The 27393-nt window shown below is 41.7% G+C and overlaps 1 protein-coding gene across 3 annotated transcripts in view; it reads right to left on the bottom strand.

Moving 5' to 3' along the window:
* mtus2b (microtubule associated tumor suppressor candidate 2b) overlaps positions 1–26652 on the bottom strand; it is a 34047-nt gene extending 7395 nt beyond the window's left edge. For 2 of the 3 annotated variants that reach the window (XM_074640369.1, XM_074640372.1), the window contains exons 1-7: positions 26522–26652; positions 18829–20834; positions 18507–18699; positions 16892–17107; positions 10446–10592; positions 6886–6984; positions 5570–5766 (exon numbers count right to left, since the gene is read on the bottom strand). In XM_074640369.1, the coding sequence (XP_074496470.1) occupies positions 5570–5766; positions 6886–6984; positions 10446–10592; positions 16892–17107; positions 18507–18699; positions 18829–20610 (2634 nt within the window). In that variant the 5' untranslated portion in view covers positions 20611–20834; positions 26522–26652. Of the gene's footprint in view, positions 1–5569; positions 5767–6885; positions 6985–10445; positions 10593–16891; positions 17108–18506; positions 18700–18828; positions 20835–26487 lie in introns of all 3 variants that reach the window. The other variant, XM_074640371.1, reaches the window with a different exon arrangement.
* Between the last annotated feature and the right edge of the window lie 741 nt (positions 26653–27393).

The raw sequence follows: 27393 nt of genomic DNA, 5'->3' as shown, positions 1-27393 counted from the left end.
CGCCATGTGATAACTTGGTACAATATACAGGTCAAAAGGTCAGAAGTCACCACTACAGTCTATTACACTGTTAATAATATTAGATGATTAACAACTGGGTGCTGCCTGGTGCTCACAGATCACAATGGATCACACATTGCTTTCTCTGCAGCACCACAATTTGAAATCAGTGTATCATCTAGTCCCCCATGGATCATAATATCAAAGGGTCTTATGGTTTAACTACAGCACATACTCCATGGAAGCCTGTAAGAGTCAACTACAACATTTGTGAAACATTTGACATGTGACACCTTCCAAGCTCCTCTTACTCCCAGAGGGAGACACACCGGACAGTTAAATGACTATCGATCACAACTCTAAACATGCAGGAAGACAGCTACACGCACACTGTTGCTCAGAGACAAATCACAGATCACAAAGCAGTGCTTACGAGAAGCAAAGAGAGAGAGAGATGGCGAGCAGTGGGTTAAATATGTATGAGACAGTATACGGCATGTGTCGGCGGTAATGGTGATGTCACCCTCTAAGAGGTTTCACTTGGAACATACAGTCATCAGGGAGAGACTGCTGTGACCTCATGAGGGATGAAAGATGGTCAGCAGCCTTTTTTTAATTTCTTAGTCTTCAGCTCCTCCTCTGCTCCTCCTACCCATCATTTCCTCCGTCCAACCCAAACAGCACCCCCCCTCCCCCCCCACACTACTTAGATCTCCAGGGAGTTATGTGACCTGCATTCTAATTTTCCCATCCGATATTCAGCCCTCACCAATGCAATTGAATCCATCCTGCAACTAATGATTGTTTCCATTATCGATTAAGCAGTTGATTATTTTTGTGATTCTTTGATCAACTGTTAGTTCTGTAACGTAAGACAATAGTGAAAAATACTCATCACAATTTGCAATGTGTCTGACCACAACCAGAGAATATTCTGCTTACAATGATATAAAACACATTCGTGAAACAACCAGCTAATGTTTGACATTTTTTCTTGATACATCACAAATGATTAATAGATTATCAAAAATCAATATTTATCTCTTTCTGTCAGTCATTTTCAGCACTGTCTATTTTACCTTTTGGAAAAGAAGGAACATGGCTATTCATAGTAAGGGTGCTCATTCTCCATGAGATGCTGTAATGAGTTCATTAACCTCTCCAAAGTCTGCACCCATGTAATCAGTCCAGTTTCAGTGGGACCATACAACACAACACCTTCCAACATGCAGCTGCTTTTTTCTTTGGACTTTTTGCCCTGAAGCGACTCAGACACCAGTGGACACACTGAACGGAAGCTGCAACTAAGGCATGAATTTTATAAGGAAAATCAAACACGTGATTACTAGTAGATGAGAAATTCAGCAGCATCAGGTAAACAAGAGAGTAACTCATCCTAGGAGGAAGTGATCCTATACAGCCATTGGCAGAATTATAACAGCGTGCATACAGTAAGGACACAATGTACACAGTAAAATAGAAAGAAGAGTGTAAGAAAATAGCAGAGCAGCAATAGCATGTTATGTAATGTCCATGAGAGAAAAGAAAGAGGGACAGTGCGACAGACAAACCGGCTTTGACTCAGCATAATCATGCAGCTTTACATCCTCTCCACCAGCTCTGTCTCTAGGAAACCAGAGAATGTAATGCTCATATAGACAGACTCCCCCATTAAACACACACACACATGCGCACAACCACACTCATAGAAAGGAATCCTCGGTGCTGAAACAAGCCTGCAGTCTGCAGAAGATGCTGTCTTTACCGTCTGGTCCAGGAAACACAGAGGGAGGAGATGGAGCCTACAGCAGCAATGGCCCATACTAGACTAGCAGACAGCAGCATCCCTGAGCCCACTGGGGAGGCAGCAGTGATGTGATACAGGATGCGAGTGCCAGAAAGAAACAGAAAGAGAGACAGAGAGGGAGGGAGCCAGGCAAAGGAAGGAGAGGGGAGGAGAGACGGGAAGACCGAAGCCTCACCTCGTTTCCTGGTTTGCGACCACCGTTTATCCTTTAGCTGGAACAAAGACTGCCAGGCAGCCCCAGCCCAGCCCAGCCCAGCTCTGCCTGCCCTCCCCTTAAACCCCCACCAACCCGCCCCGGATCACATTCACACGCATGGCAGAGAGCAACACACGCACATGTGCGGTCTTTTGCATCTTTGAGAAGAGTGGAGCAGGAGAAGATGGGGGAGGGAGATGATCAATAAGTGGCCAATTATCTGCTCTGTTACTCAGCTCTGAGAAAATAGCTATGCAGGCAGTTCATACATACAGAACACACATAGGCTTAATAGAAAACAATGTATTCATCATTGTTTCTGACTGAAAAAATGATGTCCAAATTGAAGCTTTGGATGTAAAGATTCTTGCAAAAAAAAAAAAAAAAATTAAGTAGGCTACTTTAAATCTTATGTTCATGCAAATGAACATTAGTCTTTCCCCCATTTCTCATACACACATTAAACCTTCTGAAACCTCATCAGCATATGTCACTGTTTGTACATCTTAAAATCTAGAACAGAGACCGGCCCCCTTTGCAGATGTATCTCAGATGCATATATTTCCCAGACGACATATAAACAAATAAACAGACAACAACAACAACAACAAAAATGTTCAAGAGTGGACATGGACAATAAGAATAATAACTGTGTAAGATGGGGTATAGGTAAGGGGTAGGATTGTAATATGAAGATGATAGTGGTGGCAATTAGCTCACCGGCAGATTGAGAGGCAGAATCAGATATGAGAAATTGTTATTGGATTCCCTGATTAGATTATTTAGTTTGGCAGAGACTTGCTCTAGTGATTTATTTGTTGTGAGGAGGTTCAACCAGTGTGTTATAGAAAGTAGGTGTCTGGATTTACAATTGAGGAGAATAGTTTTCTTGGCGATAGCAGAGCCGTAAGTAAAAGATGCATATCAAAATCCTCCACCCGTCAGACCTTACTCTGACCGTCAAACAATCAGTCTCACTAAAAGCACAGCGAGGCCCAGGCAGGCAGGCAGCTCTAATCTCATTTATCTTCTCCCACTGTAGAACAGAACCCGTGGGTGGGGCTGGGAAATGGATGAAACGCAAGCAAAGGAACAGGAGAGGGCGAGAAACAAGCACTTAACCCAGGTTTGCACACACACTCACAGAAGCTGTATGACGGTGATTCTGACATCACTGGCAGTGATTATCTTACACAACAGGAGACTACTCGTGAGATGCATCAACCCAGCTATTTGAAATAAATACCAAATGTGTTTAGATCCCATTGAGTCAAGCGTCCTGCAGTTGTAGGGCAGAGCCAACATGAAATGCCACACAGCTAAAAGCTATAATGCATCACATATCATTTCCTTCTGTTTAAACTAGTGGAAAGCCCTGTGGAAATCCCTCTGTATTTCCTCACACTTTCCTCACACCTTTTACTGACAAATCCTGCTGCTTCAGATTTAATCCTAACATATTCAAAAAGCCACAACAATCAGGTTTTACATCAAGTGACTGGCTTTGTGAACAAAGAAATGCTGACAACAAAAGCCAGATGCTGCAGGAGTAATTTGTGCTGGCGGACGCATCGCACTTTGTAGTTGCATTCTGAAGCTCGCAACAGCTTTCCCCTTTGTAGTTTTTAACAGCAGGTCAGTGTGTATTAGGCTGGAACGTGGCTACAAAACGCACGACTAGCAAGATGAACCTTGATGCAAGGTCTTGATTTAGGCAACAGATGCAAAATCCATTACAGGATTCTGCTTGCATGACACCTCTAAAAGACCATACTGCTGGTTTTACATGCTTTAGCCTATTACCCAAAAAATATACATATATTATTATCATTAACCTTTTTCTAAAGCATTCTATTATGCTTTAATATTTATTTCCTAACTTTAGTGAACAGCTCTTTCTGTTAATTTCATTGCGGCATGAAAACAAACAAGAGATTTGAAACTTGCTTTAGATGGTCTGTCCATCCATCATGATGAAGGTCAAATTCACTTTATCAAGTTATATCATTGTTACGCAACAATGCAGCTGCAACCAAGGACCATTTTGAACTCATCCCTGCGGAACATCCAGCTTCTTAATGTAAGAAAAGATCAAACTAATTTATCAGAACTCAAAGCCATGGCATACTTATGAGATTAATTTCTGATAAATGACCTTGTGAATGCAACAAATCTTGGATGTCAGAGCTTCCTTAAACAGCCCTTAAAAGGAAGGAAAGAGGAATGGGATGTAACACCTGCTGCAGCCCTATGTTACTATTTAGGCTGAAAGAATTTGGTCTTTAAAACCTTTTATGGAGCTCTCAAAGTGGAGGCAAGTTTGCTTGCCTCTCAACAGTGTTGAGTGAAGTCAAGTTACGTTTGACTTATTACTCTTTTAAAAGGACTGTTTGTAACTTCTTACACGTATAAATCATTGTGGGTCGGTGTCCCATGCACGCTCGCGTGTGGCTACGCTGTTCAGACTCAGACTCCAACACAAACTACAGTGAAGCACCAAAACCGCAAAGTTCTATCTAGTGAAGCCCGTCTTGCAAAACAGTGTTGGTCGCGGTCGGAGGACAAAAGGGAGACCGTAGCTTTGGTCTCCAGGGCCGGAGTCTCTGCTGTACTCTGCTCCTCTGCCTGCCTGCCTTCACTCACACACCGCGCTCGTTCTCGCTCTTTCGCTCCACTCTCATGTGCATGCGCGCACACTACACACTGAAGAAGAGTTAGTCGCTCTGAGAATATCTAGTGAATGTACAGTGGACGTTTGTGCAGAAATAAATGCTGCAGCTCCTCCAGACCAACAGAGGTTTCCCGTGTCTTGTGAAGTGACGGGGCTCCGCAACGAGTGACGTTATCGTCTCCGACCAAAACTCCGGTGTCTCCCCTGTTCCCTCTGGCCGCGGTCGGGAGGCTGAGGCAGGAAAAGCCAACACTAGGATCAGCATTGATTCATGGTGAGACCTTCGTCTGGTCAGCTAACATTACTGCCAAGCAGCTGAAATATAGAGTGATATTGTGGTTTTAGCTGACGTGTGTCGCCTCACTGTTTTGAGCGATGCTCGTTCATGTAGAGCGAGCACAAGCGGGAGCGCGAGCAACAGGACGCTGACTTTCGTTGACTTAACGGCCACAGGTGTCGCTGTTAACAAGCAATTTCTGATTCTTACAAATAGTCCCTTTAAAAGTAATAATATTACTTTACTTATTACTTGGTATCAAAAGTAATTAGTTACATTACTTGTTATATTATTTTTGCTACTTTTTGCTACCATCTCTTCCTTTCCCCCAGGGCACGGTCACACATGTGCCCGAGGCGATATTCACCTGAAAGTTCAGCAAAGTTCAACTTATCTGCCGCGCGTTCACGGCATCGTAACATAAGCCTACCTGGCACAAACAACCGAATCGTGTTCTGGTAACGCAGCATTACTTGGATTAATAACTGAAATATAATTACTGTTTTGGAAATGATAGTCCCTTACACTACTCATTACAGGGTAAAGTAATAGTATTACAGTAATGCGTTACTGCCCAACACTGCCTGTCAACCCTGCTGCGGTCCCGGAGCTACCTACCTTGTGACAGAAGTGCTGGGTAGTGATGCTGAACACGTCCAGGCACAGGGAGGCCTTCTTTAACTGGGCCTGAAGGCTCTGCAGCTGCAGGTCCTGCTGCTCACAGCGTTCCCGCAGCTGCTGGATCAGAACCCGGTCCAACTCCTGGGCCCTGTCAGTCCTAACAGCACCGGGAACTGCTGCTGTCCGCCCACGAACTACAGAAACCGAGAAGGATGGAACACAATATACTGAAATATGGACAATGCCAATCACGAGTAGATCATATAAATATATAAACCTTTTCATTAATTATTCCATAAAGTCATTTATCAAGGAAAATACCAATTATTATCTTGTTTCAGCTTCTTATGTCTGTGGATTTAGTGATTTTTTCTGTTTTATATCAATTCAATAGGCTCTGCTGGCATGACATTTGACAAGTGTTGCCACTGCACAATTATGAATATGAAAATAGATCTTTTTTATTATTTTTTTAATATATATATATACAGTATATATATATATATATATATATATTGACATACATTAAATAATTAATGAATCATTAGCTAATAGCAGAGTTACACTGCAGATAATATTAGCAGTTGGTTTACTCTCTCAGCTTGCACACATACACAGACATATTAAGTGCTGATTGGTTGGAACCACAGTGGCTTATATCCTCCCACATGGACAAATGGTCTCACTGTTACTCAAGTCTTCTCACTGCTCAGACCAATCAGCCGCAGTTTCCTCTCTCACCTCTAGACACACTCATAGTGGGAAAATATGAGTGCATCATGGGAACTTTTATCACCTGAACTGGACCTCTACCCAGCGGTTATTCTGTCTGTCTGCTCTCTGAGAAAAAAGAACAAACTGCTGACTTGCTGTGGTAATCTGACCCAGCAGGATTGCTACTGAAGGAGCCATCCCGGCATTATAGCTGCTCTAGCTTGTTGCTATGACAACAGCAGGCTGCCATGGGTCTTGTAATGAAGTGTGAGAGAGAGAGAGAGAGAGAGGCGGATAGAGAGAGAGAGAGAGAGAGAGAGAGCGAAAGAGAGGCGGATAGAGAGAGTGACTGTAAATTTTAAAGGTACAGTAGAAGCTGATGGTGTTGCACTACTGGCTGCTGCTCTCTCCCTTTGTGCCACTTTGGAACAAAGCAACCATACAATATCACATATACTGTATACTGTATGTGCATACAGTACGTGTTTACATTTACACACACCCCCACACACCCCCACACACACACACACACACACACACACACACACACACACACACACACACACACACACACACACACACACAGATGTAAGACTCACCAGGGGACTGAGGCTTGGGCGAAACCACTGCAAATCTTTTAGGAGAGGGCTTTAAAGGCACCGCAGCCTCTATGTCCTTCTGCATCTCTCTCCTGGAGGCTGTTCAGTAAACAGAAATATTCACATGTGAAACACAAGAAATACACATTTTGTTTTCTCTCATAAATATTGTTTTCATAAATATATTACATGTTAGCACATAATCATGGTATAATAGTGGTGGAGAGTTACATTTGAGGTTATTATACCTCACTGAAGTATTTCTAATTTCTGCTATTTTACTGCACTGCCTTTCAGAGGACAATATTTCATTTTTAAAGACAGTGAAGGTAACAAGTTACTTTGCTGACATACAAAACATGGAGTTTATAAATTATATAATATATATATTTATTTCTATGGATTAAACTACGGCACATGTATGCAAAGTAGATGGAATTAGGTTGAACTTGACCTGCTACACCATTACAATGCTGCTTAAACATTAATGCACCAGTTATAATAATCCAATGAAGGGCTACATTAAATAACACTCTGTACTTTTGATAAATTAGGTACATTTTAACTTTATAGTTGATGTTGTGGACAATAGTTTTTGGCTTGACAGCACCTGACAGCACTAAAAACAACACAGGATAAAGATGTAAAAAGAGGAAACAGATCTGAATACTTCCTCTAGTGTGCATAATTTACACACAAGAGTACTTTATGGTCATTAGTGTACTGCTGTAAATTGTAAATGTCTGACAACTCAGCTTGTATTGTGTAGTGTGGTGCAGTCAGTGACCACTAGCTGGAGATGCTGCTCTACTTGTTCACACACGCTGTGTTGCAGGGAGCTGAGGCTGCTCCTGGCTCACACAGAAATGCACTCCGTGACCACTGGATGGTGTTGATACTTCACATTCAATACAGGCCACAAGGTGCACCAACTACCAACAAAGACGCCTACATCAGCAGAGATGGAGTACATATGGTACTGTCTGTATTACTGCTCTGATGCAATGCTCAGCAACAGTTAAGAGACATTACAGCAGGAGGAGGTTTTGAGGTTCAACATTTTTCTTTCTGTTGATAATCCCGCTTAGAGGAACATTGATGGCCAGAATTTAGCATCTCAGACACAAAGACAAATATGAAAATGCCCTTTACCTATACCTACACACATAGGCAAAATTGTTGGTACCCTTCCGTTAAAGAAAGAAAAACCCACAATGGTCACTGAAATAAATTGAAACTGACAAAAGTAATAATAAATAAAAATTCACTGAAAATTAACTAATGAAAATCAGCTATTGTTTTTGAATTGTGGTTCAACAGAATCATTTAAAAAAACAAACTAATGAAACTGGCCTGGACAAAAATGATGGTACCCTTAACTTAATATTTAGTTGTACAACCTTTCGAGGCAATCACTGCAATCAAGTGATTTCTGTAACTCAATGAGACTTCTGCACCTGTTGACAGGTATGTTGGCCCACTCCTCGTGAGCAAACTGCTCCAGCTGTCTCAGGTTTGAAGGGTGCCTTCTCCGAATGCATGTTTCAGCTCCTTCCACAGATGTTCAATAGGATTTAGATCAGGGCTCATAGAAGGCCACTTCAGAATAGTCCAATATTTTGTTCTTAGCCATTCTTGGGTGTTTTTAGCTGTGTTTTGGGTCATTATCCTGTTTGAGGACCAATGACCTGCAACTGAGACCAAACTTTCTGACACTGGGCAGCACATTTCGCTCCAGAATGCCTTGATTGTGTTCAGACTTCATTGTACCCTGCACAGATTCAAGACACCCTGTGCCAGATGCAGCAAAGCAGCCCCATAACATAACCGAGCCTCCTCCATGTTTCACATTAGGTACAGTGTTCTTTTCTTTGGATGCTTCATTTTTGCGTCTGTGAACATAGAGCTGATGTGACTTGCCAAAAAGCTCCAGTTTTGTCTCATCTGTCCAAAGGACATTCTCCCAGAAGCTTTGTGGCTTGTCAATATGCATTTTGGCAAATTCCAGTCTCGCTTTTTTATGATTTGCGTCCTCCTCGGTTGTCTTCCATTAAGTCTACTTTGGCTCAAACAGCGACAGATGGTGCAATCTGACACTGATACCTTGACCTTGGAGTTCACCTCTAATCTCTTTGGAAGTTGTTCTGGGCTCTTTAGTTACCATTCGTATTATCCGTCTATTCAATTTGTTATCAATTTTCCTCTTGCGGCCACGTCCAGGGAGGTAGGCTACAGTCCCATGGACCTTAAACTTCTGAATAATATGTGCAGCTGTAGTCACAGGAACATCAAGCTGCTTGGAGATGGTCTTATAGCCTTTACCTTTAACATGAAGGTCTATAATTGTCCTTCTAACCTCCCGAGACAACTCTCTCCTTAGCTTTCTGTGGTCCATGTTCAGTGTGGTACACACCATGATACCAAACAGCACAGTGACTTCTTTTGACCCTTTAAATAGGCAGACTGACTGATTAAAAGTTTGAAGACACCTGTGATGCCATTTACAGGACACACCTTAGTTTAATATGTCCCTATGGTCACATTATTTTCAATCTTTTCTAGGGGTACCATCATTTTTGTCCAGGCCAGTTTCATTAGTTTGTTTTTTAAAATGATTCTGTTGAACCACAATTCAAAAACAATAGCTGATTTTCATTAGTTAATTTTCAGTGAATTTTTATTTATTATTACTTTTGTCAGTTTCAAGTTATTTCAGTGACCATTGTGGGTTTTTCTTTCTTTAACGGAAGGGTACCAACAATTTTGCCTACGTGTGTATACCTTGTGACCTCCTTTTCATAATGGGACCAAAAGTTTTTACTTTTGCCTTGTGGTCAGATTCTCACAATGTTGTATTTTGATTAAATAACATACAGATAAGTGGCCTTTTCCCCCAATTTCTAATACAATGTACATTTTACACCCTGCTGAGAAAGGTGAGATGTCAACAAAGTCATTTCAAAATACAGAACATGTATGCAAGCCTGAGCGTCTCATATGTAAATGAATTGCCTGAAGCAGGTCAGGCACTAAAAACCATAAATTCCCTCATTCTGCGAGCCCAACAGTGTTATGGTCAGTCTAATTTTGGACCGAGTGCAATAAAATTTCTAAAGCCTAATACAGAATGCAGGTCCAGCTACACACAGTACACCAGCATGTATAAAGTATACCCTGCTGGGCTTCATGCTCCATTATGCAACAGACAAATAACCCATTGAATACAGTCATTTCTGTGAATTACATGCTGCAGGTGAACTAGTGCTGTTATTACAGGCCTGGGAGTTCCCACTGACACTTACTGAGGAATGAATACCAACATGTGAATTGCGGGCTACAGTTCATCAGTCCTCATGTACATGTAGCCTACATTCCTGCTAGCACACGCTCACATATCCAATCTCAAGGGGTCATGTGATCACAGGACACAGTGACCTTGATCTGGGGTTGTGGAAACAGCAGCAGCATAAGGATGCTGGGGCTAGCTCCAACACCACATATACATACACATGCACATAAAAAAACTGAGCAGGGGATACTTGTTTCCACGGGCTACATACCCAGCGGTGAGCAGCGCTGCGGCGGCAGACTGCGGCGCTGGAGGCTGGGGGCGTTGGGAGGCTGAGGCCGGCTCTGAGCATGGGAGGCTTCACCGGGGGGCGCTGTGGTGTTGTGGACAGGTGTGTCATCGCTGCCACTGCCGGGATCTGCAGAGCAGGAAGGATGTAAGAGGACGGAAACATGTAGTCAGTGAAGGGGTCAACATTTTGAAGGGGTTAGGGTACTATTTACAGGGATGTATGAACCCTGTGGCACCGAACAGGAATGAATGGATACAACACTGGCATCTGCTTTCAGTCACTCCATGTTTCCACTTATTTTTTTTATTTGTTGTGTGAGAATAAGGGGGTAGAAATGTTCAGCACCAGCTTACAGTGCACTTCAGTGAATTGATCGGTCAATACTAGGCTGCACAAACCCCAAAGACATTTGATCCCTCTGAACGGTATAAATACACTACAAAAGCCACCAGCTCAGTGGGTAGATCGGGTCATCCTTCAACTGCAAGGTTGGTGGTTCTGTCCCTGGCTCCTACTGTCTGCATGTCAAAGTGTCCTTGAGTGAGACAATGAACCCCTAAGTTGCTCCCTGGGCGCTTCACAGCAGCCCACTGTTCCTAAAATGCTTAGGATGGGTTAAATGCAGAGGTCAAATTCCATGTATGTATCTGTATGTATATGACAAATCTAATAACGTTTTTTTTAAGTTCAAGTTGTTAAGTTTAAAATAGGTATGCGACTTGGCTCGGTATATCATGCCCTCTTGATGTTGGATTTTTCACAATGAGTCTTGTTTCTCATGATCAAAGCGGTAATTTGGTTCGGTAAAAGTGTGAGGAAAAAATGTATCCCTGTGGGATGGGGACATTGTAGCTTTAATTAGTCAATGTATTACCGTTTTTCATAATTTGTACATTTATAGTGCATAAATATACTACCAAAAATCACTTAGAAAATGAAAAAGCATATATTTTGTCCCTGCTAGTGACAGATATGTAAATCACCTCTGACTGGCCTATAACAGATCATGAGACCATGTTGCATTTTTTTTTTTGGATCAAGTGCCAGCAGATCATTATCTTTCCCGAGAGACTAGTTTTTATTTTCTAAACTGCAGAAATTCACCAAGACTGGCAAAAAAAAGCAGAATGCTGCAAACATCTTAATTATTCATAACGGCTGTTATTACGCCTCTAGCTTTCTGTGGATAATAAAGGCTTTGATTCATAGACGAACTGAGGAGTAGTACAACAGAAAAACATCGAGAACAAACATCCCCACCATACGAACAGGGAGATCCTCACGGCTGTTACACATTGTTGTTTTCTTTTATAAAATGTCATCAGGATAAACTCTTAACTGTCTCTGGATTCCAGCACTATATAGACTGTTCAGCATATAGCTTTACTTTGTCGGTGCAAGTGAAACCAGATAGCTCCAATTACTTATCATGAAATATTCAGCTCCTCGGTCAATAACACTGCTGACACATGCTGCACCTACATGTATAGGTGCCTCAGCACTGTCAAAGAGGAAAGGAGGACGGCTTCGTGCCCTTGAATTAAAATATCACTATTCTGTTGTGAGAATGAATAAGTCAGAGGATGCTTCAAGGTGCCTGAAATCACAGATGAAACAACAAGCTGTTGTAGCAGAATATAATTAAATATAAAATAAATTAAATCACTTTGATGTCAAAGTGCCCCGGGCCTGTGTGAAACCTCCAGGGGGATCACAGTATCTCTCCTCACTGCAACACATTCACATGGGATAGTCAGCAGATGCTTTTCTTTTTTTTTCTTCTAAAGGCGCCTTAGTGAAATGAGGCTGAGCCAAGAAGCGGATTGGCTGAAGGAGACGGTTGGAGGCTGACTCACACTGCTAAATGCTTGTTCCTAACCTGCATGTACAGTACAAATCCATCCCCTGCTAGAAGCATCCTCTGATCACTGTTACACCAGCAAGAAGCAACAAGGACTTCACATGAGAACAGACGGGTTAAGAATATCAAATACAAGCATTTTGTTATTTATCTTTATTATAGTACTGAATGTACAATTCTCATGTGTTAATTCTCAATAGTTCCTCTTTATTTAAATTTGAATTAACTTTTCTCAACTGGCCTGTGTGGTGTTAATATTGGTATTACACAAATTCAGACAAATATCGTGGGATTATCAAAAGTCATAATGTCATTTTTTTTCTTTTTGTCAGACGAGTTTGATTTAGAAGTGACAGAAATAAACATGTGACGCAAGATAAGCAGGGTTGCAACCAAAGATTATTTTCATTGTCGATTAATCTGTTGATTATTTTCTTGATTAATCGATTAGTTGTTTGGTCAACAAAATGTTAGAAAATGGTTAAAAATGTCGATCAGTGTTTCCCAAAGCCCAAGACGACGTCCTCAAATCCTAGTTTTGTCCACAACACAAAGATATTCAGTTTACTGTCATAGAGGAGGAAAGAAACCAGAAAATATTCACATTAAGAAGCTGGAATCAGAGAATTTTGACTTTTTCTTTCTTAAAAAATTACTCAAACCGATTATCAAAATAGTTGGTGATTCATTTCGTAGTTGACAACTAATCGATAAATTGTTGTAACTCTAAAGGTAAGACTGCAGTAGCACACGGATGTGAACTCTGTTATTTTTTTAGGGAAATCTCTCAAGATACATTTTAAACAACTAATAACTGTTGAACATGTAGCAGGTTTTTAAGCTCTTTGTGAAAAGGCAGAGTACTGTAGTTAAATAGAAATTGGTCTGCACTGTTACACCTCACAGTTTTGATCAGATCTCCTCTTGAGAAGACGGACTAAAGAAACAAAACGACCCTTTCAGTCACCAGACGATCGGATAGACTTTGAAAAGGATGGTGTCTGGTGGTCTTTTTTCCTGCAGGACATGACTTGGTTGAGGGATTGATCCACAAGAAAAGAGGTTTAAAGAGGAACACCACCGAAAATAAGAATTCAAATTTGTTATTTCCATGGCCTTGTAAAGTTCAATCAATGTTTGTGAACATGAGCTACGCTCTCTCAAAGCCAGAAACCAGAGAAGTAAGTCTCAAACTTGTGGTATAATAGGGCATAAAGTCTGGAGCTGCTCCATAGAGAATGAATGAATGAATGCATCTATTTTTACATACCTATAGAGATTTTTTTCTATTAGTGATATCAGCTGTGAAACTGAAAATGTCCCCATACACTCAGAACATTCTCCTGGGTGCTCTCAGTGTCATCTAGAACATCTCTCCCTATTCATTGTCTATGGAGCAGTTCCACACTTTACCCTATAACACCACAAATTAGATTTTAGCTCTCTAGATTTTGGATTTGGGAGAGAGTTATATTTATAGTTTTATATAGTTATATTTTTGGACTGTTTTAGACCATATGAATAATATGCATGAATTTTGAAAATGGGCGTAGTTCCCCTTTATATTCATAACATGCTTCAGAGATTTGTGCTGCTTCAACTGCTGAGAAGTCTCACTTGGAACTGCTACGCACAGCATAAAGTTGGATTATAAAGTACATATAGTCACTAGTAGCTATACCATGTCTATAAAATGTCACAAAATAGGGATCAAGGTAGTATTCATATTGCTTGTTTTTGTCTGACCAACAGTCCAAAATCAAAATATATTCACTTGACTATGATGAACAGAGAAAACAGAGAAAAGCAGCAAATCCTCAAATTTGAGAATCTTGAACAAATTAATATTTGTTTGATAAACAACTTCCCATCCCAATTTGTGATCAATAAAGTATATCTATCTACATTAAATGTTTAATTTTATGTGAACGGAATAGCCTATTCTCAATTATAATTGTTTTAACACCACTACCTAGTATTAATACCCTCTTTCAAAACGCCTTCAGGGTCACTTAAACATCTAAGCACTGTGAGTACAGCTGACAAACCCACCCTAGCTCCAATCACACAGAACTTAACTCTTGTATCTCACCATCCGAGTAGCACACAGTACAACAGACAGGTGAGCATACTGTGTGCTCCCACTGAGCTAACTGGACAGGTGAATTCAATATGTCACCAGCGTCCTGATGTTCCCTACGGAAGGATGTACTCACTCCCGCAGTCACAACGTTTTGCTGAGGTGCGTCCGCGGGTGAATGAGGCTGCTGCATTCGAGGCATACGGTGGCATACTAATAGAGTGATGCTGTCAGAGCCAACAGCCTGGAGGGAAACACTGCCATGCAAGCTGCCAGTCATCATGTACTGTATATGCTGTCTGAGCTACTCCCAAGCGTTTTACTATCTGGTAGACACCAATCTATTCACTGAAGCAGCTCAAAGGAACACAGCAAGTTTGTAATTTGTTTACCAATTTAACAACAGAGAGTTAACAGAGATGACAATAAAAGACAGAGCAGGCCACACTTACAGAACTGCTGATTATCATCTTGAGCTGTTGTTGTTTTCTGAAGAATTAGTGTTAAAAAAGGTACAAAATAACCCAGTAAAGTGTACATTGGAGACTCTTAGGAAGGATGCTGAAGCAGAAAGAAAGACCATTATCTGACTTGACTGGGGGCGAAGTTTGAGGAGGAGATCCACAGGAAGAAAGAGGTCGGTCGGAGGTGTCGGGAGTAAAAACAGCTTCACAGATTATCCTGTCCTACCACACCCTGACTCTCACACACCGCAGCCGGCACCACTTTTTCATTTCAGAGATTATAAATAGGGAAGAAGAGACTGCTGCTGACATGTGAAGCAGCTTCTACGGTCGAAGGTGGGGAGGGGGGTCACCCTGCATGAGACAGCAGCTGTTTTCTGAGGACCCCGCCTGGCTGCACCAGAAGCTTAAGGAAGCGTCTGAATCCAGCAGGTCAGAATAAGACAGTAAAAAGTGGCGAGCAGGGAAAGGCAGCAGTCAGCTGTCTAAAGGCTGGAACAAATGTGGGTGACACTTGAGCGAGGACGGCAGTAACCCCATCATCAAATCAGCCAATCAGCAGTCAGTACAGATGCCACAGGGCAACAGACCAATCTGAAGCTTATCTGGACATCTATTTTGGGTGATTTGAATAAATTTTATTTGATTTCTGTTAGTTTATATTTATGATAAAAACTAGCAAAGAATTAAAGACTGATTGAGTAAAGCTGTTTGAGGTGTCTGACTCAAACAGGATCATATGATAAATGAGAAAATGCAGGAGGGAAAAAATGATTTTCTTTCACAGTGTGTCTCAGCATTTTTCAGACAATGGTTGGTGTGAGTCAGCATTATGAACAAATTAATCTGCTGCAGCTCCATGTTGGAATAGAACACACACACACACTGCTTATATTCCGTAGATGTGGTAATAAACTGGCAACTTCTCAGCTTGTTCTGACACATTTTTATATCTCTGTTACACTCAGAGATAATCCGCTTGTCAAGTGAATTTTACCAGCATTGATTTCTCCAAAAAAATGTTTTAACCTTTATTTAACCAGGAGTAAAGACTCATTGAGATCTCTTTTTCAAGAGCATTCAAAACATCTACAGCGAGGTGTGCTTTCTTCCAAGTCTTTTAGAAGCACAATCAGTGAGACCAGCTCTCAAAGATTCAGGTAATTTTGTCAGGGAGCAGCATTCTTGAATGCCCTTTTTCCCAGTTCAGTACGGACTTTGGGGACAGTTAATAGGATTAAGTCCTGGGAGCAAAGACAGTAACTTCCCGTACTTGTTTGAAGGATGTAGATCTGTGGATAAGATGGAAGCAGACCAACAATAGCCTTATAAATAAGAATACGCCAGTGGTTCAGTCTACGGGTGGTTAAGCAGACCATCCTACCCGAGCATAAAAAAAGCAATGGTGTGTAAGGGCTTTAACATTCGTAATAAATCTCAGTGCTCCATGGTAGACAGCGTGTGTAGGCTTTGAGAAGACGCATGCATGTATATAACGTCGCCGTAGACCAGCACAGACTTAAAGGTGGCAGCGACGAGCCTCTTTTTGCCCTCAAAGGAAAAGCAAGACTTGTTTCTAAAATAAAAACCCAATTTCACCCTAAGGTTTTTCACCAGAATGTGAGGCTTAAAAGACAGAGAATCATCAATCACAATTCCAAGAGATTTGTAATGAGATGAAATAAAGTCTGCAGAAAGCACCAGGATCTGATCCTGACAAAATGCTACACTATGCAGGCTGAGGAAAGGCAGCAGAGGGAGGAGAGCGACTTAAAGATGTGGAAACATCTGTGCTGCAGCAGCTTTCAGCGCCTACTTTCGATAAATAAATGAAAAATGAAAGACGCGAGTGGCTGTTGCTATATTAACAGAGGATAGCAGGGGCAGCCACGACTACTGGTGAACTACAAAGGAGATGCAGTTGCGATAAAACATAAATGTGGAATATCAGATTGACACATCATAGTAAAAACCGTATAACCCTGATTCATATGCAATGCGTGCAGAGAGCGTGACTCACGCTGAGAGGGTCGGCAGGGATCGCTGTGACTGCTGTCGTTTGACTGGTTGCTGGACACAGACGAGACACCGGAGGTCCGGGCGAAGCCGAAGGAGGCCAGACGGACAGCTGGCAGGCCTGAGAAGCCTGGAGGACGGAGACCAGAATGGCCTGGTTTGAGCTGGGCGCCCTTGGGGGTGGTCTCTGGACCTCTTTCTCCTGACCTCTTTTGCTCTCCTGGAAGTAGATTAGAGAATATGCAATATTAAAATAGCAGTGGGTCAATCTAAAATTAAAACTATAATTCACTCTGATATAAATAGCCTCAAAAGATTTACTGAGAAAGAATATGCAAGAAATACACTACTAACTACACTACTAATACACAAGTCATGTCTGCTCTGATGAGTAAAAAGAAGGATTCATGTCACTTCCACTAATGTCACACAGCTATGAAGATGACACACAGATGAAAACATATGACAACCTTCGCACAGTGATGAAATTGCACATAAATAAGAGGGCACCATATGTGGAAGCTTACTAGATTATGACCTATAATATGAGCAGGTAGAAATATGTAGTGCAAGAGGAGAGTAGTATGTGTGAGTTACATTTCTATCAAGTGCTTTGCACTTCAAAGAGTTTAGGTGCCAGAAGCCTCGAAGCCGAGTCTCATCCATAAAGCATGACAGGGGAAGAAATTAGGTAAATCATTCAGCGAGCCGAAGAAGATAACTTCTCAGCAGCTCGACAAGAAGAGGACGGGATGTGCACAGAATAGCAAAGCATTGAGATGAGAAAGCTCTCATAAAATAATTTTCACACAATGGTCTAAAACCATTCCTTGTTTGGCAACATAAGCATGTAAGTATGCAGCATGTTATATATGCTCTTTTGTTCTTTTATTTAACGATCTTAATACATACACCACGCAGGCTGTTCTCATACACTGTTTGTATCTATAACTACGAAAAGCAAATGCACTGTAATTATCATCACACAAAATCAATTGGTATGTAATCCACGTAATTGTGAACGGGAAAGTACGAACACCACATAGGGAGGAGGTTGGGGTGGATGGGCGGGTCAAAAAACACTTAACTTTCGCCCAGGAGACTGGTGTTCGTGTCCCTTGTGAAACCAGAAGTCCACGTTGATTTATTTGTCATGTTACTTCCGTACATAAGTTATGCCACTTTTGAAGTTATTTCAACCCAAACCACGATCTTTTCCTAAACCTAACTAAGTAGTTTTTGTCACGTAACTTCCGTAATTAAGTTACGCCACTTCCGGTGTCACATAACTTAACTATGATCTTTCCTAAACCTAACCAAGTAGTTTTCTTGCCTATACCTACCTTAGTAGTTTGTTGCCTAATCCCCAAAAAGTCGATCTTTTTCTAAACCTAACTAAGTAGCTTTCATGCCTAAACATAACCAAGTTGTTTCCTGTGAAGACAGAAGTTTATTTTGAAAAGACTGGAGCGGAAATTGACGCTGGACATTAGAAGGAAAACGCACGAAAAAAATGAGGAATAACTTTTCGTAAGATATCATATGAACTGTTGTATGGGAATACGTTGCACCACATGTCCATTTTCACTTTGAACTAATCCAGCAGATCACCATCTCACCTGCAGGGTCCTGGTAGCCTTGGGTGGACGCTCCGACTGCATGAGCGGACTGGCCTGGCGCCGGGTCTGACCTTTGACCTGTTTGCTGAACTCTTGTCTTGGCTGCAGGCTGCCTGGTGACGGCCCCTAACCCCAGCTGAGGCCTCAGAGCTCTGGGTGAGCGGTAGACACTGCCTCCATCTTGGGAAACATGCTAGGGAGGAACATTACAAATACAGTGAAAGTTGAGCAATAAGATGATATAACATAGTTTTGTTATGGGGTGCAATGATAAACTAGATTACATATATATTGTATATCAAATCAAAAGACCACCTCTCACCTCTTGGAGATATTTCTCAGACATATCCTCATGAAAACTGCCCGACTTCCCACCCAGCCTTTGAGGGATGGTGCTGCTCGGAGGTTTTACCCCAGAGGCAGCCATGCCTGGGGGATAGTACCCCGCCTTCTGCATCTCCTGTCGATATTTGTCAAACAGCAGGTTGGAGGAACATAGCACCGGTGTGGATTTAGGTTGAGGTACAACGTTTGGATCTTTATGAGCTGGTGGGCTGGAGTAAGAGGACAGTCTTAGTGCCGAGGCTTCAAGTGGGGCGTCCATCACTTGTGGTTTTGCTTGAGGATTCTTTCGAACGTAGGTGATGATTTTCGGTCGGACGTTTTTAGGCTTCTGGGGAGGAGAAGACCTCCTGGGTTCTGTCTCTTTCTGCTGGGACGAGACAGGTTTAGGGATGCAGCTGCTCAAACTGGTCTTACCTGGTGGTCTGACTGTTTGACTTAAACCTCTCTGAGGGGAGTCGCTGCGCTTCAGGCTCAGCGCCCTGATGCTCTGGACCTTGGCTGGAGAACCGGACGGCCGTCTCTTGGGGGAACAGGAGGTTGTTTTAGGGGAAGTAGGAGTAGATGGCCGACTGGGGCTTCCCCACGGCTTCCTCCTCTCCAGACTTGAAGAGCCGGAGATGACGGTGTTCTCAAAAGAGCCCTGCTTTTTTAAGGTGTTATCAAAGGAGAGCTGCTTCTTTAAAGTATTCTCAAACGATGGCTGCTTTTTGATACTCCTGTCAAAAGAGTTTTGGTTTTTCAACGAGTTATCAAATGATCCTTGTTTCTTTATGGCTTTGGATTCAATTGATGACTGAGTCCCCTTTGTACCCATTTTGGGTGGGCTGTAGTTCGCATCAGGGGCCTCATCAGCTTGTGTGCTTTTATCCATTTTAGTGCTTTCTTCATGTGATATTTTTGCAGCGGGTAAACCCTTGTGCTCTGAACTTCTTCTTCGATCACATCCTCCCTCTGAAATGGTATTGCCTGCTTTATTTCTCTGGTTATTGTTCTCCCTGTGCTCGTCAATGACATCCTGACACAGATCAACTCCATTGCTCACTTGTGCCATTGGTACCACATCCTCTGAGTGGACTGTTGAATTCAAATTCATGTCCACATCGTTCCTGTGTATTGTGCTTTTTCCAGAGGAGAGGGGAGGATGATCAGATATTTGAGAGGCCTTGTCTCTCTCGCTGATGCTGTTGCCAGTCTGGGAAACCAGAGTCAAGTCTTCTGAGATGGTTGAGTAAGGACCAGAGGCAACGTGCCAAGAGTCTGTTGTCTGGGTTCTGCCAGCAGTGTCCATAGCAGTGTCCATGCTTGAAATGGTGGACAGACAGGTCACAAAGACATCGGTTTCTGAGCTTAACTCAGTCCTAGACGCCTCTCTGCTCTCTTCTTGCTCACTGGCGCCAGGCAGAGTAGACTTTCTCTCCACCTGTTCTACTGTAGCTTTGCTGCGTGATGCCTCTTTCCGGTCTGTAAGCCCGACAAAATCCTCTCCATCCTCGACCAGGTAGGCCTCCAGCTCCTGACACTCCAGCATCTCAAACTCAGCCAGGTCAGGGTCGTCACACTGGGAGTCTGTGCCCCAGATGATGACTTTGTCCTGCTGTGCCGTATCAGTCACGAGCCCAGACAGAGTGCCAGTATCACCCGTCATCTCACCGTCCTCTGTCTGGATTTCATTGGCGTTGGCGTCGCCTTCAGTCGGCACGCCACCCTGCTGGTTGTTATTCCTCAGCTCCCCCTCATCGAAGGGCTCTTGCTCACTCATTTTGGAAACAGCTCTGAGCTTACAGCATCCTCAAGAGCACTTTGAAAATCAATCATCCATGGCATCAATTAGGAAAAGGTCCGTTTACCCATCAAAGAGTCTTAGTGGCACAGCAGGAGCCCAGAATGGATTTTCACATTTCTTTCCCATATGCCAATAATCAGAATATCCAATATCATGTCTAATTTGGAAGATGGTTCTTCACGACATCCGGGGTCCTTATCCTGTATAAAAACAGAAGATAACAAATTTAAATATCAACAAATGAGAGATGACATGACAAGAAAGTATTTAACACTTATAAAAGACAGATTCAGAACCTTGAATAAACTATTTTAGCAGCACATACTCAGTGGAAAACACAGAACCATTAACTTCTTCTGTTGTGCCATATATTTTCAACAGCCTTCTGAAGTTCATTTATAAAAGGAAATAACTATTTTTGTGTGCACTGAAACATATTTTTGAGGATAGAGTCATTTATATGTAGAACACAAAATACATTTGCGAATCCTTCTGTGTGCATTCATTAATACTGAGACTGATCTGACTCCATAGATCATTGGGAACAATGTAAAACATGTTCTCAGATCTGTGTAACGAATGTGATTCTGTCTCATCCAGTTTCAGGAGCCATCCATCCAAGAATGTATGATTGCAAAACCTAAAAGTAGGACAAACCTTATTAGTGGTTTTTGTTATTTGCCAAAATGATTTTCTCCACTGACTAAAAGCTAACCGATCATTCCAGGAGAATACCACAAAGGTAAGCTTTTAAGAACATCACTTATCAAGAGGACCAGAGAGGAGAAAAGACTGCAAAAGGGAGACCATTAACCTCTGAGGTCAAAAAGAAATTCCACTTACATTCTGACATTCTGTAATGATTCTAACTAGAAGTTACTCAGCTAATTATCTTTGGCTAATTATCAAGAGGCAACACTGAACTTAGGGAAAAAAATGGATGAGCATATGCATTTGAATTGTCTGTCCTTTTAATACTCTTTGTTTTATCGTCAACAAAATTAATTTCACTCTTGCTAGACAATATAAGTGGATGATATTATCATTTTTATGTGGACACTACTGTCTCTACCTGTGTCTGTGACTATCAGACTAGATGTTTTATGCTTCTGCTTAAAGTGGCATTAGGCAGTATATTTTTGGCACCATTGGGCAAAAATTCCATAATAACCTTTCAGCATATTGTAATTCAAGTGTTCTGAGAGATATATAGACTTCTGCTCCTCCTCATGGCTCTGTTTTTATAAAAAATCTAGCCCGTGACGGGAGACTTTGACCAATCACAGGTCATTTCATTGAGAGAGCGTTCCTATTGGCTGTGCTCTGGTCATGTGACCGGAACTTGGTGTTCCTTTACCAGATTTTACAGGGTTAGTGGCGTCACAAACTTTCTAATTTTACAGCTAAACCGTGCACTACAAGATGATTCTGAAAACATTTGAGACGAGAAATAGGCATTACAGTAACATAATATTGATTAATATTTGATCAGTGCTGCCTACCGGAGGACACCGGTTGACATCGGAGGACACCGGAGGACACCGGAGGACACCGGACGACACAGAGGCAGATGATTTTTTTTAGAGGTTACCTGTTTCATGTACTACTCTCACGCTATAGCGACTGTTTTATAGAAATGACTTTTTTTAATCATATTTGATCCAATCTCGCCTACTTCAGCTTTAATCACCAGCCTTTCAGTGTAGTTTCTGAGATTGTCTCCTTAAAAATGTGAATACTCTCTCAGGACAGAAGCAACTTTATTATCCCAAAATCATTTACATTCTGCGGCAACTGTCATTCTCTATTATCCCTAACATTTTCCCTCTGCATCAGTCATTGCTTACTGTTCCTATCACTGCTGAAAACCTCCTGTAAATACATGAAATGTTACCAGAACATGCAGTCAACAGCACAACAATGATACAACAACACGTCACCACTGTTTGACATGAAAAGAAGCATCTTTTTGTTATTCATGCAGAGGAGCTGTGTGGTTTGTGGCATAATGACAGCATGCTGTGCTCTGTGGCAAACAGATTGCTCCTGCATTAGCTATAAATGGCTACACATTTACAGTGTTTACATGTAAGAATTATATGAGACAGGCTGTCTCTGAACTCTGGTGCCACTGTTGCATTTTGGAGTTTTCCCTGTGCTGATCTTACTGCCTGTATCTGCAAAGCACAATGCACTATTAGCCCCAAATCACGTGATCTCTGCACAGCAGAAGTCTTGAGGAACTTGTTAAAAGACAAACTGATACTGATGTGGAACTCTAAGTGTGGAAAAGATAGTACCATGTGTGACTGACTTACCCTGCTGAGATCATTATAGGAGAACTTATCGAGTTTAAGACTGTTAAAATGGATTTAAGCTTTTGATGCACATGGTACCACAGTGTGGCCGCTCACTGATTATAAGAGCTGCATTTAATAATTGCTATAACAACCCAGTGATTATTAGCAGCCAGCAGGTGTGTTCACTTGTTCTGATATTTAGGGCCTCTGATTATAAATTGGAACAACCCAGTGGTGTTCCATTTCTGCTGTCTCCCTTCATGTCTTCAGCCTAAGCACATAATAAAGGATGTCTGCAATTGACCTATTTCCTGAGTGGCCTCTCGTACAGCACAGAGAGCATCAAAAGCACCTGCACATTAAGTTCCCACCTCGCCACGTCTTTGTCATAATTCAGCTCTGGTTGTCAAGTTGAGCAAGGTACCATCAATCAGCCTTTTTTTTTTTATTCTCCTAATTATGTTTTTCCTTTAAGTAGTCATACCCATTTGAAAGAACCTTGACAGTTTTTGTGCCTACCTACTCATTTCAAGTCACAAAAACAGAAGGAAATAAAAGATATTTTATTTCAGGTATGCACTTGTCGCTAAAGGGAATATCATCAGGACTGAAAATGGATGTGCAAAACCAAATACCTGTTTAAAACCACTTGTGGTGAAAGCAGAGCTAAAGTGAATTCTTGTTTGACTCATCAGCTGATTAGAATGAAACCTGACTGACTACTGCTCCTCCTCATCTCTTCACTCCCCATTCATGTCCTAATAAATTCACTTACACAGCAGGAAACAGCCTCTCATTTCCCTTCTTATGAACATAAAACTGTAGTGTGATAATAGAGTTCACTGCATGTTTTAGAACCAGGCGGGGAATACTATTGGTAATAAAACATTATTATGTTTTCTTTCTTTCATATTTCTGAAAGTACACTTCAAAAGAGGAATGCAAAGAGGGCCCACATACAGCAGTGGGCTGTTTGGAGTACAGACTAACACACTACACTAAATGCTGCCTCAGCACCTGCACTGCAGAGCAGAAACCAATGAATCAGATTCCCTTACACCTGCCTCTCCCTCCGCCTCTCCTACCAGGTCTCTCACTATACCGCTATCCAACCACATAAAGCCACACACAAACTCTCTCTCTGGGTAACCAAACAGCCGATTAAGAAGCTCCGGTTAAGATTCTTGCATGCAGCATGTTGCCTGCATGACAAGAGATGATTGGAGAAACTGAATAAATGAAGTCTTGTTGTTCAAGAGAGAAGCAGCAGTCTGGTAACAGGATTGTTTCTGCTGCAGCCATGATTGCTTCTCCATCCCTTCAATTGATTTACAACTCCAAATCAATGCAGTGCTGACAAGTATACAGTACTGTACTTTACATGACTCACTAGCTCGGAACTGTTTTTTTTCTTCTTTTTAATACTTTGTGAAGATACAAATATCAAGGATACAATAAACCAGTTGTTCTCAACCAGGGGTCCAGGGACCGCCAGGGGTTGTTGAGGGAGTTCCAGAAAAATAATTTCTTTTCACTATTTAATTCACAAGTGAGCCCAACGTGAGTAAGAGTCATAAGAGTGACGATCATAGGTTTTACTTCCTCCACGGTTATCTCAGCTATAGAATTTTGGTCTTAATCATATCTAACAACCAAAATCTTTTCAGATGGAGCTCCCTGAAGCAAAATCTTAACAAATGGGGGTCCGTGACCTAATGTGTATTAACTCAGGGGTCCTTGACACAAAAAAAGGGTTGAGAACCACTACAATACCCAACTGGAGGACAGACAGTCCACATATCTGGCACCATGTAAATAATTTGTCAAATGAAAAGAAAAGGCACAAATGGAAGTTAGACTAATGTCAACATGTAACATCTCTCAGAACCCTAAAATGCACCCTGGCTGGCTTTAAGGAATCTTTTTTTCACCCTAGCTGCCCTACTTTAGTGTCACATTGCTCATACTGTGGTTTTCATAATTTTCTGCTTCACAGTCTCCCATGCTGGATGAAATGAAAGTGTTACAGAGATAATTAAACTTTTTAATTCACTTTCTCTTCACAAATATCTGGAGAGCTGAGTGTCACAGTTCGGGCCAGAAAAAGAAGGATGCTGCTGCTGTTACTGGCTGAAAAAAGTACAGTGCAAGTAGCCTGAGGGACTGAAGTGATATTCTTCACTTCACTTTATCACCCCATTTGCTATTTCCACCCACACAACACATACTGTTTAATGTACATGCAGGCTGTCAGTGTGTTAGGCTCGTTCCCGCATTGGCCTTGTCACTTCCATCCCTTTCCCCCCATTTTCAATTACATTCCCTGCTTTTTTTCCTCTCATGGTTGCAACAGCTGATAATATTCCTGTGTTGACAGGAGATTGAGGAAATTTATGCTTGTATCACATGCTTCCCTGAGCATGTTTCCCCATCCCCCCACTGTTCAGCACCTCACCCCGCCGCCACCTGCCTCCTGATATGCAGCATGATGGCGAGACCTTCATCACTATGAAATCTGTGCATCCTTGAATGTGCGAGTGTGCGTTCAAACCACTTGTTTTTCTCGGCGAAACAGAATCTCTTTCAGTTTTTAGCAGCCACATATCTGAAGCAGAGCACAGATCAAGGCCTCCGTTTGTCCAGCGAGCTTCACTTGATGTTTAAACCGGAATCCCTCATGAAATATTGACACCAGCCTCTCTTTCATTTTATGCTTCAGTGGCCCTGACTTCTTTGTGTAACCAACCAAAGCTCAAATAAGACCTTCTGTTAAGCACATGGAAACAGCATACAGATGTGTGTGCCTCTCAAAGGTCTACAGGTGAAGGCACACTAAGGCGCAAGAGCAACATAGGGCTTACATGCTGGAAAAATGTTAATGTGACATGCAAATGTAAATTGCCTCTGCACAAATATGCAGCATCACCACCGTTCATGTTTCTAATCACAGATTGAGGCCTTGGTGCTCCTCGGCGCTTCACTGTCACATTTTACATAATGTAACAAAAACCACACCAGCATACATCCATCTGTCTCTTCACTACTACTGATGTTCATTCACTGAGCTCCTGATGCCTTGTTCCTCATTTTATAGCTTCTAAATATAGTAAATACATCTGACACACATGATCCCCAAACAGGAAGAAGGAAGAAGAGAGGAGGCTGGGTCTGCTTTTAGGACACACACTGAAACACAAACATGTGATAGAATAATCCAGACTCTGACCCCACTATACACACACACACACACACACACACACACACACAGTGAGGTGAGCCCACCTATAGCAAAGGTTACCTTTTTTCCCCTCGACTGTATGCAACATACAGTATTAGAATTTGCACTCCTGGAAACAACTGCTAAATGACTTCAAAATAACAACGTTACTACAAACATCAGCAGCAGCATCATCAGCATCAGGATGCTCCGCAGTCCCTCCAGCAGATGCAGCAGTGTCAATAAATCCAATTATCACTGCTGCTCATCTGAGATTGTTTAACATTGAGATTGAGAGGAAAGAGAGACAGAAAGAAAGAGAGAGAAAACACCCACCGTCCATCCCCCGGTGTGAAAAGGTAGACTTTACCGTTTAGATTCCGGTAATCCGGCTGGTGAAGAAGAGCTCGACAGTGAAGAAGAGGAGAGGAAGCAGGAGGGAGACATCCAGCCTTGGCCGTGATGATGATGAAGAGGAGGAGGCAGTCTGCAGCATCGCTGGAAAACAGGGAGGAGAGAGGAGAGGAGAGGAGAGGAGAGAGAGGAGAGGAGGCTCTCCGCCCATGTCAACCTGGACTCACGTCGCCCCCTGCAGGTCACATCATCACATTAGTTTCCTTTCATCAAATATTTAGAGAAACATGGAGAAACATCCAGCATCATCAGGTCATGGAGCTACACAATGAGGTGACCACACAAAAATAAAATATGAATAAAGTAAATCCAGTGTTGCATGTATGCACATTTACTTCTAGATTTTTCCTTTTTATCATTTTGCAAAAGTGCAAAACGTTACATAAACCAACACTTTATAATAATCATTTATAAATGGTAAATTGAAAGTTAATCAAACTTAGTTAATAGTTAATTTACTGTTAACAAACAATGAAATGGTAAATTAATGTTTACTAATACTTTGTAATGCTATTCTGTTATTTTATCGTTAGTTTGTGTAATGTGAAATAATTACAGACAATTTTTTAAAGGTTTACAAATCATTACGTAATCATTAACAAATATTTAATATAGTATATTAAATGTTATGTGCAACAATAAACTGTTAACATAAATTATAACATTAATAATTATTAGTAAACATTATTAATTATCATTGCATTGTTTGTTAACAGTAAAACTAACTCTTAGCTTAGTTTAAGTTGAACCACAAAAAGGAAAATATCCAGAACACAATCAGCTTCATGACATGCAAACTATTTATGTAAAATTCTGGGATGTGTGCAC

The sequence above is a fragment of the Sebastes fasciatus genome, chromosome 7, assembly GCF_043250625.1.
Source record: "Sebastes fasciatus isolate fSebFas1 chromosome 7, fSebFas1.pri, whole genome shotgun sequence".
NCBI lineage: Eukaryota > Metazoa > Chordata > Actinopteri > Perciformes > Sebastidae > Sebastes > Sebastes fasciatus.
Note: the sequence above shows the minus strand (reverse complement) of the source record. Positions and strands in the feature narration are given on the sequence as shown.